The 14,491-nt window shown below is 40.0% G+C and overlaps 1 protein-coding gene and 3 non-coding genes across 5 annotated transcripts in view; all 4 read right to left on the bottom strand.

Annotated features, from left to right (window-relative positions):
• LOC121329773 (nucleosome assembly protein 1-like 4) overlaps window positions 1-14,491 on the bottom strand; it is a 29,810-nt gene that overhangs the window by 6,105 nt on the left and 9,214 nt on the right. For both annotated transcript variants that reach the window (XM_041275556.1, XM_041275555.1), the window contains exons 4-9: window positions 13,815-13,956; window positions 12,592-12,675; window positions 9,819-9,950; window positions 6,900-6,971; window positions 6,406-6,545; window positions 5,791-5,936 (exon numbers count right to left, since the gene is read on the bottom strand). In XM_041275556.1, the coding sequence (XP_041131490.1) occupies window positions 5,791-5,936; window positions 6,406-6,545; window positions 6,900-6,971; window positions 9,819-9,950; window positions 12,592-12,675; window positions 13,815-13,956 (716 nt within the window). The remainder of the gene's footprint in view (window positions 1-5,790; window positions 5,937-6,405; window positions 6,546-6,899; window positions 6,972-9,818; window positions 9,951-12,591; window positions 12,676-13,814; window positions 13,957-14,491) is intronic.
• LOC121330431 lies at window positions 6,650-6,779 on the bottom strand. Its single transcript, XR_005951861.1, has one exon. It is a non-coding gene; the product is annotated as a small nucleolar RNA SNORA54 (small nucleolar RNA).
• On the bottom strand, window positions 7,202-7,330 carry LOC121330433. The gene has a single exon (XR_005951863.1). It is a non-coding gene; the product is annotated as a small nucleolar RNA SNORA54 (small nucleolar RNA).
• Window positions 12,858-12,988, bottom strand: LOC121330432. Its single transcript, XR_005951862.1, has one exon. It is a non-coding gene; the product is annotated as a small nucleolar RNA SNORA54 (small nucleolar RNA).

Consider the following 14,491-nt stretch of genomic DNA (forward strand, 5'->3'; position numbering starts at 1 on the left):
GAAACAGTCCCTGCTAGTTTTGCCTCCCTAACCAACGGTAGTGCCAGAGCCAAATCGACAGACTGGCGACTTTGCACAGCCAGGATGCGAACCAGCGCTACCATGACTGTACAACTCACCCTGCACACCACAAGCTGTGCTTTTACCAGGTGAGACACTCGGGGAACCCGTACAAGTGTTTTCTTTCTGATTAGCTAAAACTTGAGGGCCTAGAAAAATCATGCACCATGCAGAAGTATGAATTTCTATCTGTATACATCTGAATAAAACTTACCTGTACATGTTACTGAAGTACACATATTGAGCCAACATTTCTCCACTTGTCTAATGTAAAACTAGGTTAATGGTTACTATGGAACACATACAAGAAACCATATGTGCTCTATCCAAAAATCACCTTGCCTGTAACCTTTGACTTCTCTACGGTTAAAATTTCCAAAATTTCTAACTGGTACTGAGCTTAGAAGCCGTAAAACTGCCTGGCAGTTCTAGTTTATCTTAAAGTTGGTCAGGTATTGGTAAGTATACAGGACACATTTCAAGTAAACATTGGAGGGTAATACACCATGATACTAATAGGCCTACATTCATAGAGTGTATTAACTAAACTGTATTGTTTTGTTGGTTCTCCATTTTTATGTCATTAGAGGTTACCAAGATAAACGTCCAGGATCCTGTGCATGAGTGAAACTGCCCAGACTTGATTAAAAAAATATTCTGACCAGCGTCTCCGATCACGCCTGTCTGTCACGTCCGCGGCTTTACCGGAGTGTGTTCGTATGTCCTGTTCCAAAGGAGACAGCCGAGTGACACAGACGGAGCAGTGCTCACAACACGCAAATGACTCAACACTGATGCTAATATCTGTAAACTATAACCCTTTACGGACAAATGCGGTTTTCCTTTTTCTTACTGTATATGCCATAAACTGACTCAGCAACAGCTACTGTAAACTTACAGAGTCTTCAGAAATTAACTTATAGGGCATTGTGGCAGGGCAGGGCCCTGTCTGTAAATATTGTTGTGTGGTGATTTGGTGGTGGTTGGCAGGGATGGGGTTAATTTCCTATCCCTGCCAAAGTACATGTGAGAATGTGGCTGGAGCTAATTGAGTAATTGATAATTAGGCTCCAGCCACATGCTATAAAAATGGGGGAAATTCCTTTGTTTGTTGGAGGTGTTTTGGGGTGAGTGTTTCTGTGTTACTTAATTTGTTTTGTGTTACAAAGTTCAGTGAAGCCTCTGCCCAGCCTGAACAGTTTTTGTTTGACCTTTTATTTTTGGCTCTGTGAGCGGTGTTTTGTTTGACTTTTTGATTTATTTTTGTTGATTAAAACAGCGCAGCAGTGCTTTAACTGCAGTTTTACTATCTCTGAGTCTCTGTCCTCCCAGCTATCCTGTCACACGTGGTATTAGAAGTGGGACAGCGCCCCCTAGAGACTCTGAGTGGGACTGTAGTTTTAAATAAATAAATAAATAAATAAATAATAGAAATTTTGAATATGGAGTTGGCCCAGGAGGACGCAGATGACAGCTGGGAGTTTTTTTTTTTTTTTTTTTTTTTTTTTTTTTTAAAAGAGACTATCGAGTGGTGGAGGTTGTGCCCCGGCTGTGGGGAACATTGGCACACGGTGGCCATCTGCCCCACGCAGTACGAGAGGGAGGAGCCGTCGCTGCCGTCCCAAGAGCCGGGAGGGGAGGAGCCGTCGCTGCCGTCCCAAGAGCCGGGAGGGGAGGAGCCGTCGCTGCCGTCCCAAGACCCGGAGGGAAAGGAGCTACAGTTCTGTGGAACGGGAGGCTCAACCCCCAGACTTTTTTTGGGGGGGACAAGGGTGTGAAGCTGGTGCTGCACAGCAGCCCCTTTATTTACTGCTGAAGGGAGCCCTGCGGAGATGCCGACCACGAGCCTTGCTATCGGAGGAGCCGGCAGTGCCACCTGCCCTACCCCTGCTGTCGGAGGAACCGGCAGCGCCACCAGCCCTACCCCTGCTGTCGGAGGAACCGGCAGTGCCACCAGCCCTGCTGTCGGAGGAGCCGGCAGCAACCTCAGCTCCAGCCGTGCTAGAGGAAAACAGGTTTTTGTACCCGCCTCCACCACCAGAGGAGCTGGAACTGCCTCCACTGGCCGACAGTGAGGAGGAAGTCTGGCCTCTGCCACCCTGGCCACAGGTTCCTGCACTGTTGGCCACGCCTGCACCGCCCAAGGACGCCTGCCTTGCACCGCCCAAGGACGCCTGCCTTGAACCGCCCAAGGACGCCACGCCTTGCTCCACTCAGGGATGCCATATTTGGATCGCCTGGGCCTACCTGCTGCTCCACATCGCTTGGGGTTGCTGGTGTCTCCTTTTTGTCTCCTAGGGTTGTTGAGGGTCCGCTGCCAGCGTCGCCTCCTGAGGGTCCGCTGCCAGCGTCGCCTGGGGTCACTGCAGGCATGTTTGTTTGTTGGCGGTGTTTTGGGGCGAGTGTTTCTGTGTTGCTAAATTTGTTTTGTGTTACAAAGTTCAGTGAAGGCTCTGCCCAGCCTGAACAGTTTTTGTTTGACCTTTTATTTTTGGCTGTGTGAACAGTGTTTTGTTTGACTTTTTGATTTATTTTTGTTGATTAAAACAGCGCAGCAGTGCTTTAACTGCAGTTTTACTGTCTCTGAGTCTCTGTCCTCCCAGCTATCCTGTCACACGTGGCATGCTGAAGTGGGACAGCGCCCCCTAGAGACTCTGAGTATTAGTGAAGTATTCTTTCAAACCTGTACAAAATACTTTAATGTAGCTATAGATTATGCATGGTCCAGGAGTATTAATGACAGCTGGGATTCTGTTTTTTTTTTTTTTTTTTTTTTTTTTTTTTTTTAAAAAGAGACTCAACTGATTTCAAATGTATGAACATTGGCACACGGTGGCCATCTGCCCCACGCAGTACGAGAGGGAGGAGCCGTCGCTGCCGTCCCAAGAGCCGGGAGGGGAGGAGCCGTCGCTGCCGTCCCAAGAGCCGGGAGGGGAGGAGCCGTCGCTGCCGTCCCAAGACCCGGAGGGAAAGGAGCTACAGTTCTGTGGAACGGGAGGCTCAACCCCCAGACTTTTTTTGGGGGGGACAAGGGTGTGAAGCTGGTGCTGCACAGCAGCCCCTTTATTTACTGCTGAAGGGAGCCCTGCGGAGATGCCGACCACGAGCCTTGCTATCGGAGGAGCCGGCAGTGCCACCTGCCCTACCCCTGCTGTCGGAGGAGCCGGCAGTGCCACCTGCCCTACCCCTGCTGTCGGAGGAACCGGCAGCGCCACCAGCCCTGCTGTCGGAGGAGCCGGCAGCAACCTCAGCTCCAGCCGTGCTGCTAGAGGAAAACAGGTTTTTGTACCCGCCTCCACCACCAGAGGAGCTGGAACTGCCTCCACTGGCCGACAGTGAGGAGGAAGTCTGGCCTCTGCCACCCTGGCCACAGGTTCCTGCACTGTTGGCCACGCCTGCACCGCCCAAGGACGCCTGCCTTGCACCGCCCAAGGACGCCTGCCTTGAACCGCCCAAGGACGCCACGCCTGCTCCACTCAGGGATGCCATATTTGGATCGCCTGGGCCTACCTGCTGCTCCACATCGCTTGGGGTTGCTGGTGTCTCCTTTTTGTCTCCTAGGGTTGTTGAGGGTCCGCTGCCAGCGTCGCCTCCTGAGGGTCCGCTGCCAGCGTCGCCTGGGGTCACTGCAGGCATGTTTGTTTGTTGGCGGTGTTTTGGGGCGAGTGTTTCTGTGTTGCTAAATTTGTTTTGTGTTACAAAGTTCAGTGAAGGCTCTGCCCAGCCTGAACAGTTTTTGTTTGACCTTTTATTTTTGGCTGTGTGAACAGTGTTTTGTTTGACTTTTTGATTTATTTTTGTTGATTAAAACAGCGCAGCAGTGCTTTAACTGCAGTTTTACTGTCTCCGAGTCTCTGTCCTCCCAGCTATCCTGTCACAGGCATGCTGCAGCCACATTTGGCAATAAAGGGTTACAATGAGTATTAGTGAAGTATTCTTTCAAACCTGTACAAAACACTTTAATGTAGCTATAGATTATGCATGTCCAGAGTATTAATAAAAGAACATTCTGTGAAATTAGTATACCGTATCATTTAGTTCAGTCTAAACACAAAAGTTCAACTGATTTCAAATGTATGCACATGTAACCTAGCATTGTAAAAAGTTCCTTATGATTATTTATTTATCTGCAACAGACATTAAGACTGGCCTAATGTACCAACATTGGACCAAATTGGGCTACAGACATGTCATCAACCCATGCCCATTTGGAAATGATTTTGCATTGGAATGGAACCCGCTGCTAGGAAAGGTAAGATGCAACAGATTACGAACAATGCAGGTAAAGAAAAAACAATGAAATGATTCTGAATTTAGACCTCATGTATCAATTTTGAGTTGCATAAAAAGTGAATTATGAATGCAAGTGCACCGGTGCTGCCACCTACTGCTCTTGTGACAATAGTACTAAAACAAACGAACTTGGAGTATGTACAGTACACACTTTCATTCACGGGTCGCTCTCACTCACAAAATAATTTGTTTTGCAAATGGCCTCACCAACATGTATGCTGTAAAAAGTTACATGTCCCTGTTGGCAAGTCAGCCTCCATGGGCAAGACAGCCGATTTGACAGACCAGGGTCTAATTAAACTCACAATAAAATTAGGAATGGATCAGACTGCTTTGCAATAGTAGCATTATAGTCGAACAATTAAAAAATGAAATAGAATCAAAAGAAATGTAACTATAATCAACTTCCTTGGGAATATATATATATATAAATAAAATCATCTCAATCTCTTAGATCTCGGCGACCGCGACCGGTCCTGTAAAGCACTGGAAATTGGAGTGGAGATCGGTACAATTTTTGCGCTGGATCTTACAGTCCTTGTATGTTTGTTAATATAGCCACCCCCCCCCCCCCCCCCCCCCCAAAAAAAATTGATATTTTTAAGAATATAAATAAACGTAATTATGCTGTAGTAATTGCAGACATCAGTGTATTATAATACAAAGAGCAGTTTTGTTCACCAAAATGACAGCATCCCTAATCATCTGGAGAAGTTAAACTAAGGTTGAGAAGAGACTCAGGCAGCGTGTTTGTAGGAATAAAAAACATAGGTGCAGAGCTTGATTATTGTACTAGAGAAACTGATTTCAAGCATCAATTTTAATTACTCACAAAACCGTTTGATTAGTTTTCATATGTAAGCAATAACTCACGACAGGATGTGTGCTAAGATATCTTACTGCATTTCTGGGTGGTTAAAATATGTCTTGCCACAAGTTATTGCTGTCAGATGAAAACTACTCAAACAGTTTTGCGAGTAAATTGACTGTATAGCTCCACCTTGTGGTGAAAATGTCAGTTTTAGTCAGACATTCGTGAAGGAGTATTTTCTCCATTATTAGGGCATTGTTTTTTTTAGTAGTCATAGTTGATATACATGTTTGTGAAAAGGGGTCTTCTTGTGGTTGATAGTTCAGCTATCAGCATCAGAGTTTTACAGCCTTACTTGCTCAAAAGTAATAAAGGACAAATTCAAATACATTTTACAGGACAAAGTGCATCGAGATCCTGGATTAAAAACCCCAGCTAATCCACTCACTATGTGAAGCTATGCAAATTACTTGACAACTCAGATCTAGAGACAGCTAAGTCTGAAATGCCACACAGAAAAGCAATAGTAAGACAATGCACACATTTTGTAACAAAGTAGGTATAGAATACTATTAAAACATCTTTTATAATATATATATATATATATATATAAAAATGCTGCTTACCTTTGATAGGGTTGAAGAAGTTGAAGAAAGAGTCATTGGGTACTTGTTTCGTGATTGTCCTCATTGTGCCACGGCCCTTGTGCTTCTGCTTCTTTTTGATTGTTTTTACAGTGACGTTTTTGCCTTTCTTCCAGTCAATTAAACACCTGGTTTAAAAAAGGATGAAACAATGAACTTCTTTAAAAGTAACATTAAATCACAAACCCAGGCAGTTAGAAGTGCATAGTGTTTTGGTCTACAACATCTGGAAATAAGTCACATGAACACAATATGGCTGCCATTAGTGAAGGGTATGCTTACATTCCCCCCACAACCTACTGCAGATCTAGACTGTGTCATGTGCATATTTGAAGAGAGAAAGGTCTTTGACAACAGTAATATTTAATATCACCTGATACTGTCAGCTTCTTTCTAAATACACCTTTAATACTAAATACTGTAACAAAGCAGTAGCCTATAATTTGATTTAATTTTGCATGGCAATGGAAAGCTGATAGGAGGGGCAACTTGCAACAGGTTACGAACAATGCAGGGAAAAAAACACACTTTCCATGCTGCAATAGAGAATATTCATAAAGAATCCTAAAAGAAAAAACAAACCAAATGTCCACTCACCCTTCACAGTCAACAATTTCAGGCCCTTCAAAAGAGAAAGGGTCTGCCTGGTCTGGTTCTGACTTCATCTTGTAGACTTTTGTTAGGACAGCATTGCTGAAGAAGTCATTGGGCTCAAAGTGGAACTCTAACGTGAAACTCTGTTAGACAACAAGCAAGAACAATTTATTTTGTTTATCTTCATTAATATTTCAAAGCTTAAAAAAACAGTTTCAGTTCTGGTTAACGTCTAATGAATGTGTTACTGTGTTCCCAAAGATAGAACAGAAAGACTCCAAACAAAAAGCAGTTTCCAGTTTCAGTGGGGTTAATTTAGCACTGGAATGGAACCCAGTGTCAGAAAGCAGACTGATCACAGGTTACGAACGGTGCAAAGTAAACATCTTAAACTAAAACAAGTCGACAAGATTGTTACAACCAGTGCAAACGGCACCAAAAGCCAATTTAAATAAAGCTCCTCAAACATAATTTAAACTGGGCGAGGAAATACGAACCAATGGTTGTCCAGGATCAGAGAACTTAACTTTGATGTCCTGTAAGTGATTCAGGATTGGCTCGTCGTGCTCCTAGATTAAGATGGGGAGATGAAAAGTAAATTAAGCCAGAGTATATGGTCCCAAAACAAACATTTTACCTACATGCAAGAATTGATTTTTGCATTATTTCACAAATCGTCTGCATTCTGAATGGGTCAATTTTTACAATGTTCACATCGGTATAATGCAGTAGCAACAAATCTTGACATATATACAAATGTTTTGCTTAAAGTATATCCTTTTAAAATAACCTAAACAGCTTACATATCTAAGTACAGAACAGACAGACTGCACCAGCAGCCAACCACTTGTTCTAGATGAGTTAATGTAGCACTGGAATGGAACCCACAATCAGAAAAGGGGCTGATCACAGGTTACAAACAGTGCAAGGTTGTTGTTTGTGTCAATTTAAGTTGCTAGTAGTTCAAGAAAAGATTAAAATTAAAACAAAAGGTTCATTTTTTAAACCATTAATTAAAACTTGTCTATGTTTGGTTATTCGAGCCAAGATTATTAAAATCTACCTCTGCTTAGAATCTCAAGAAGATTAGGTGCTGCAGTTTCCGTAGTATAACACTCACTCATTTACATATTACTGAGGCTCATGACAAGGTGTGTGTGTGTGTGTGTGTGTGTGGAATGCATCGAAACATGTTCTCTATGACTTGTTTTTCAAATTTAAACGCGAAACAGACATGGGATCACACGTATTTATTTTTTCTAATAATGCCATATTATTTCCAACTGATGTCCTGTGCATTATAGTAGTAACACTAGGAAGGTGTGGTTTACAGTATTTAAGATTTATTTAAGATATGCTACATTAAAATGCATCAGCTAAAATATATTTCACAGTACCTGTGTCACAGGAAATAAGTTAGCCGTGAAATAAGTTAGCGTTTGCCTTTTTGAGCCTTTCTGCGCATGCGCAAATTTTAGAATTTAAAAAGGCAAGGTTAAGCCGTCTCCATTTTCTGTCTGCCAACTTGAATTCAGAAAATTGTTTTACTTTTAAAAATGTTGTCAGGATCTTTATTAAAGCTGCGCTGTGTGTGGTTAAAATCAAAAACACATTGTTATAATATTAATAACACTTTATTGTATCATGTTGTGTTTTATTTAATAATAGCGGTTAAGTTTAAGCTACTACAAAGACATGGTGGTGCGATTTATTTTTGTGCAATTATATTTGTGTTAAATTGTTATAACACTTTAAATAATATTACAATCTCTATTATTTAACATTCCCAGCTTAAACCATCAGAGTTGTCATTTTAAGTTTGTAATCACCAGATATTTACATTATAGGTTTTCTTTGTACAAATATTACCGAAAGAGAAATAAATACGATATTCTGTATATTGGTTACGACATATCAGAAACAATTAAGCATTAAGATCTATTTTTATGTGCAATTAGATTATTACAGCTGAAAAGTCACAAACCCTTCCCCTCTATAATGTATACTGCCCAGGGCCACCCCAAAAAAGGCGCAAAATCTAAAACAATTAATTTTTATAAAATATACAAAAAACAAAACCAGACCGCATTGCAAGCATTGATCTGTAAGTACTGCACTCTAATTTATAATTCATAATACAGGGGTGTGTGTGTGTGTGTGTGTGTGTGTGTGTACGTCCATATATATGAAGTCTGCGTGTGTTTCTTCATATAATTGTATGAAAGCATGTACAGGAAGCCAATCATTTTGTGCATTTCTCAAATGGTCTATCTATATATCTCTTAAAACACCATCTTTCACTAAACGTATACGTTTACAGTATACATTAAAAACAGGTTTAGATATTCCCACACGTAGACTTGATTCAAACGTCAAAAACAGTATTCTCTGTATCAATAAAAGTGTTTGTACCCACTTCCCCAAAACATTTATTAAAAAAAATATACAAACCACCAAGCATTTTACCGTGAAAATAATAACTTCGTTAAACTTGAGCCTACATCGAATAAACGCTTATATTTGCTTACGCCACAGTATGATGACACAATTTTTGAAAGGAAATAAACATTTGGCAAGTAGTGATTTTAACTCTGCATAAACATAAATTATACTGACAAAATAATGTTTTTAAAACGTTTATTTTTGCTAAAAACCACACTGCACATCCAAACAGAGTGAGCGCTTTACTTAAAAAAATAAATTAAAACTTAAAAACATATTTACACTTCGATAAATAAGACGACAAATGTTACTTTTTTAAACAGAAAAATAATGTCTGCAATACACTTTGATAAACATGATGTCAAACGTCATTTTTAAACAAAAAAAAATACGGTCTGCAATACCTGTTTTCGTTTCGTACAAAACTACAAATGGCATCTATAAAATCTTGGATAAATCTCCACAGAACCTTGCCTTTAAGTTCTAACATTTGCCCGTGCACAAAAAGGCTCAAAAAGGCAAACGATAACTTATTTCACAGCTAACTTATTTCCCGTGACACCAGTATAGAATGTGTTCATTAAAATTAATAATAATTATCAGCAATATATTTTCTTTATTCATTTAAGACCAAAAATATGTTTATCTTCACATTTACTGTCATAAACTCAATGCACTTAGTTCAAAAGATAATCTATATAACGCTTGAATGTAATATTACAGCCTTAAAAGGGCTACCAGTCTGCCAAATAGGTAAAAAGACAACAGAATTTCACTTGTATTTCTCTGCAAAGGCAATACCTTTGTTATAAAATCAATTAAAAATTTTAAATTAAGGCTAGGATATGCTGTGCTTAAGTATTGTAAGTGACCAAAATATTTTGCCTGGATACAGATAAAAGGGTTAAAAGAAGTATCCTTCAATTTGTTGTAAACAGAAAAAAGAAAACAAGTTATCAAGTGTTGGTTCTTACATGTACCAAGTCGCTTAGCATATCTACGTTCCGGAATATCGTCACCCAGAACCCTGGGATTCCTTTAAGCTCTTCCTCTGGTACCGCATCTTCTTTATTTTCCTCTACTGTTGCTTTCTTTTTCATATCTTCCTGGGATAGAAAGAGCAGAATGCTGGGATAAATGGGTCTGTTTTTTTAAGCAGGTATTTATTCAAAAGTTGTTCACCTCCAGCATTGGTCATAAACTGTGTGTTCTACTAATAATTGTGGGTAGGAGGCCCTAACAGTGCACAGAAAATTGTGTATGTACCAAACAAATATAAACTAAAAACACTTAGCATTTTGGATAGTGTTGAAAGATACAAAGTTACAATGTTCCCTGCGACAGAACAGAGACGCAAGCAAACAAAATGGCAATCTAATGTTTCAGTGGGTTGATGTTGCACTGGAATGGAAGCCAATATCAGAAAGTAGACTGATTACAGCTTACAGACACCACAAACTATCTTTTAGTTTGCATGAAGGTTTTGGAGGTAATTTAGCCACTGTGAGTGTGTAATCAGAATGTTATAATGAAAGCAACATACATCTCTGCCATTGTGAAAACATTATATATATATATATATAAAAATTACAAAAATTACATTCCCATATACCAAACTTTGAAATTAATACAATTTAGCACAACTTTGACACATTACAGAACTTTAGGAATCTTTAAACTTAAATTAATAAAGTAAGTGCTCAATACCAGGCATGATCTCCAGCCCTTACTGAGGAAATAGAAGAAAAATCAAGAACGAGGTCACTGTTTAAATTTGCTTAACTGCAACAATTTAAAGCCTGGCATGCCAACGTGTAAATAAAATTAAAATGCCATCGCAGACGACAGCCTAGTAAAACTTCTGGCCATTACAAAAATAGTACTGTTTATAACGGTTCTTATCAACGGTATCTTATCAACACCTGAACTTAAGTATTTTTTTTTTCTGTTTGTCTCCATCACACAGCAAGAGGATTGTTAAGTAATCAGAGTGGAAACAGATAAACTTGAGTACAGTGTTTTTTATGACGTTTAAAATCAAGAAACCGCATTTGTTCAAATACGGGAAAATTAACAAAAACTAACTGAAAACAATGCTTTCTTCTATGCAGTATTCATAAAACAAACACATTCCAGTTAATTGTGTCACAGTCAATAAAAGTTGAACTTTTCATTTCTCTCTGCCATATTAAGCACAGTAGCTGCAGCAGACAGTGGTTGTTCTCACTAAAGCGAATTTAAAATCTTGTGGTTTTAATTTTAGAGGCATGGGTTGGTTGCCTAGTTACTAAGTGCAGCACAGTAGAACACATAACTAAACAAGGGGAAATCATAAGTAAAAACAGAATCAGAGTTTCCTTAATACAATCTACATATTTACATACACACACACAGTGCCTACAGAAAGACTACACCCCCTTTCAAAATTGTCACCTTTTGTTGCCTTATAGCCTGGAATTTATCTACACATCTTACCCCACAACTTCCAAGTGTCTACCCCCCCTTGTAATAGCAATTGTAAAATAGCTCAGGTATAACCAATCGCCTTCAAAAAATCACACACCAAGTTAAGTGCCCTCCACCTGTGTTAAACTGTAGCGATTCACATGATTTCAGGATAAATTCAGCAGTTCCTGTAGGTTCCCTCTGCTGGGTAGTGCATTTCAAAACAAAGACTCAGCCATGAGAACCAAGGCACTTTCAAAAGAACTACGGGACAAAGTTGTTGAAAGGCACCGATCAGGGAATGGGTATAAAAAAATATCCCTTGGAGCTCGGTCAAGATGATTATTAAAAAGTGCAAGGTGTATGGCACCACCAAGACCCTGCCTAGATCAGGCCATCCCTCCAAACTGGATGACTGAGCAAGGAGGAGACTGATCAGAGAAGCTACCAAGAGGTCTACAGCAACTTTGCAAGAGCTACAGGCTTTTATGGCCAAGACTGGTCAAAGTGTGCATGTGACAACAATATCCCAAGCACTCCATAAATCTGGCCTATATGGTAGGGTGGCAAGATGGAAGCCATTACTCAAGAAAGCCCACCTTGAATCCCATTCAAAGTATGCAAAAACACAGCGCATCACCCAAAGAACACCATCCCTACTGTGAAGCATGGTGTTGGCAGCATCATTTTATGGGGATGTTTCTCTTCAGCAGGGACTGGGGCACTTGTCCAGATAGAACGGAAAATGAATGGAGCAAAGTAGAGAAGTCCTTGAGGAAAACCTGTTGCCCTCTGCAAGAAAGCTGAAACTGGGACGGAAATTCACGTTTCAGCATGATAACGACCCAAAGCACACAGCCAAAGCTACACTGGAGTGGCTAAGAAACAAAAAGGTAAATGTCCTTGAGTGGCCCAGTCAGAGCCCCGACCTAAATCCAATCAAATTTGTGGCATGACTTGAAGATTGCTGTCCATCAATGCTCCCCAAGGAACTTGACAGAGCTTGAACAGTTTTGTAAAGAATGGTCAAATCTAGGTGTGCAAAGTTGACCTATCCCAACAGACTCACAGCTGTATTTTTTTAATATATAATTTTTTTCTCAATAAAAACTTTTTTCAAGTTTATAATTCATTGTTTCATTGAGAACTGCTGTGAATAATTATGGGACTTTTAAAAGCAGTACATGGCTGTACACAGAAGATGTGTAGGAGAGGACACAGAGAGAGAGAGAGAGGAGAGAACAAAAGAAAGAAAAAGAGCATAAGTTGAAATGCAGAAACTAAAACTTGGATTATACTTACAGCTAACTCATCCTCCTCTTCTTCACTGTGCCACTCACACTCCTCATCTGTAGGCTCAATACTACCGGTAACTATTTCACGTCTCTGGGAAACAAACAGAATGGTCATCAAATAAATAAACAAAGGCTGTTCTGATTTTGTTTTATATTTGTTACTTGCATGCTTTGTGGCAGTGAAGCATTTTGTCCATGTTGTTAAAATAAAAAAAAACTTCAAGAGATAATTAATACTTTGTTTTAAAAAAAGCAATATATTTTGCTTGCACAAAATGTTCCCAACGTTGAAAGCAGCCAAACTTAAAAAAGCAGGTGGCCTTAAATTCTTGTGGGATTAATGTAGCACTGGAATGGAACCCAAAGTCAGAAAAGTGACTGTCAGAAGGTTACGAACAGTGCACAGTTTGTTAAAATTAGCTATATTGGATAAAGTACAGCCCTTCATAATTTAAACTACACTAGCATTGGAACAGCATTTATTTTATCCCCCTTTAGCTTGCTGATAATCAGAGGGGCTGGACACAGCACATTTTAAATAATTTGCTCCAAAAGATGTCTACCCTCACCTATTCATGTCATGTCCCATAAAGGCGGAGTTATACATATGTAGAAAAGAAATTCCACCATACATTCCTACTGGGCAAGATGATCAGCAATATCACTGAATGTGGATTCAAGCAGAGTAACAGAATAGTGGTTCACATGCATAGTTGCCCACAATGGGCACCTGAGGATTTGATTGGGACTCAAGATTTTCTTCTAGCTATATATTTTTTTTGAAGCCGACAGTCAGGAGCACCAGCAACAGCTGCCACTACCGCCACCTGCGCCTCTCTCTCCCCACTCGTTATCAGTCCTTGAAACTAAACATGCTTCGTTATGCTGAAATACACAACTTTCATTAAAAGTGGTTGCCCACAGTTTACCTTGTCTTTTGATTTAACCTATACTTAGTATTTTAGTGTTGATACATTTTGAATGCGGTAACCAACAAGGTACTGCCACGTTTTTTTTTTTGTTTTTTTTTATCATAAGTCAGGACTTGATCTCTAAATGTACATCACACTCAAAAACAAAACACTGCTTATGCACCTTGAGGGACATTGCGGCAATTGATAAGTGCAGCCACGGCAATTGCTGCATGGCCGGTGTTAAATTTCATACACTGCAAATAGGTAAGCAAACACACACAAACCATATTAAAGAGGTCTAGGCTTTATGTCCTACCTTGTCAAACAGTGGTTGGTACATGACCGCATATTTCCTTTCTAGTTCATGGACTTCCTCATAAAATTTGGCTTCTATGTGTGCACATTTAACCTGCAGCTGCTTTAAGGCGTTAACTCGTCTCTTAACCTGTTTTGGCATACTGTAAGGAACACAGAAAAACAACACATGTTAAATGCTGCACTCCCATGAAAATCACACAAGCGTGAAATGATAGGCTCATGGTAAAAGCCTGGTAAGCAGCACAAGAAATCTTACTTTAGATCAATATTGAATTTAACAATCATTTTCTTCATATTGTAATAACCTATTACAGTATCTAAAGATGTAATAAATATTTTCATATAAGGGCTATGTAAAAGAAGAACAAATGACAATTATGTAAAATAAATTAGATATAAATTATGCCAATGGTTTATAAAGAAATGCCTATGCAAGTGTTGACGGTCACACAGTAAATGAGTTAGGGTTGCAGTGATACACCAGTTACAGTAAAACTTCAAATAATCGCCGGTCTCCAATACTTGCTGGGTCTCTAATAAGCGCCGGGGCTGCTAGAAAATATGATCAAGAGACATCAGGTCTCTTTTAAACGCCGGGTTATCAATAATAATATAATGTGCGTCATACTGAACGTTCCAGCCAATACACACACATGGCTGTACAGCGAGCTTACC

This window comes from Polyodon spathula, chromosome 17 (genome assembly GCF_017654505.1).
Source record: "Polyodon spathula isolate WHYD16114869_AA chromosome 17, ASM1765450v1, whole genome shotgun sequence".
NCBI classification, from domain to species: domain Eukaryota; kingdom Metazoa; phylum Chordata; class Actinopteri; order Acipenseriformes; family Polyodontidae; genus Polyodon; species Polyodon spathula.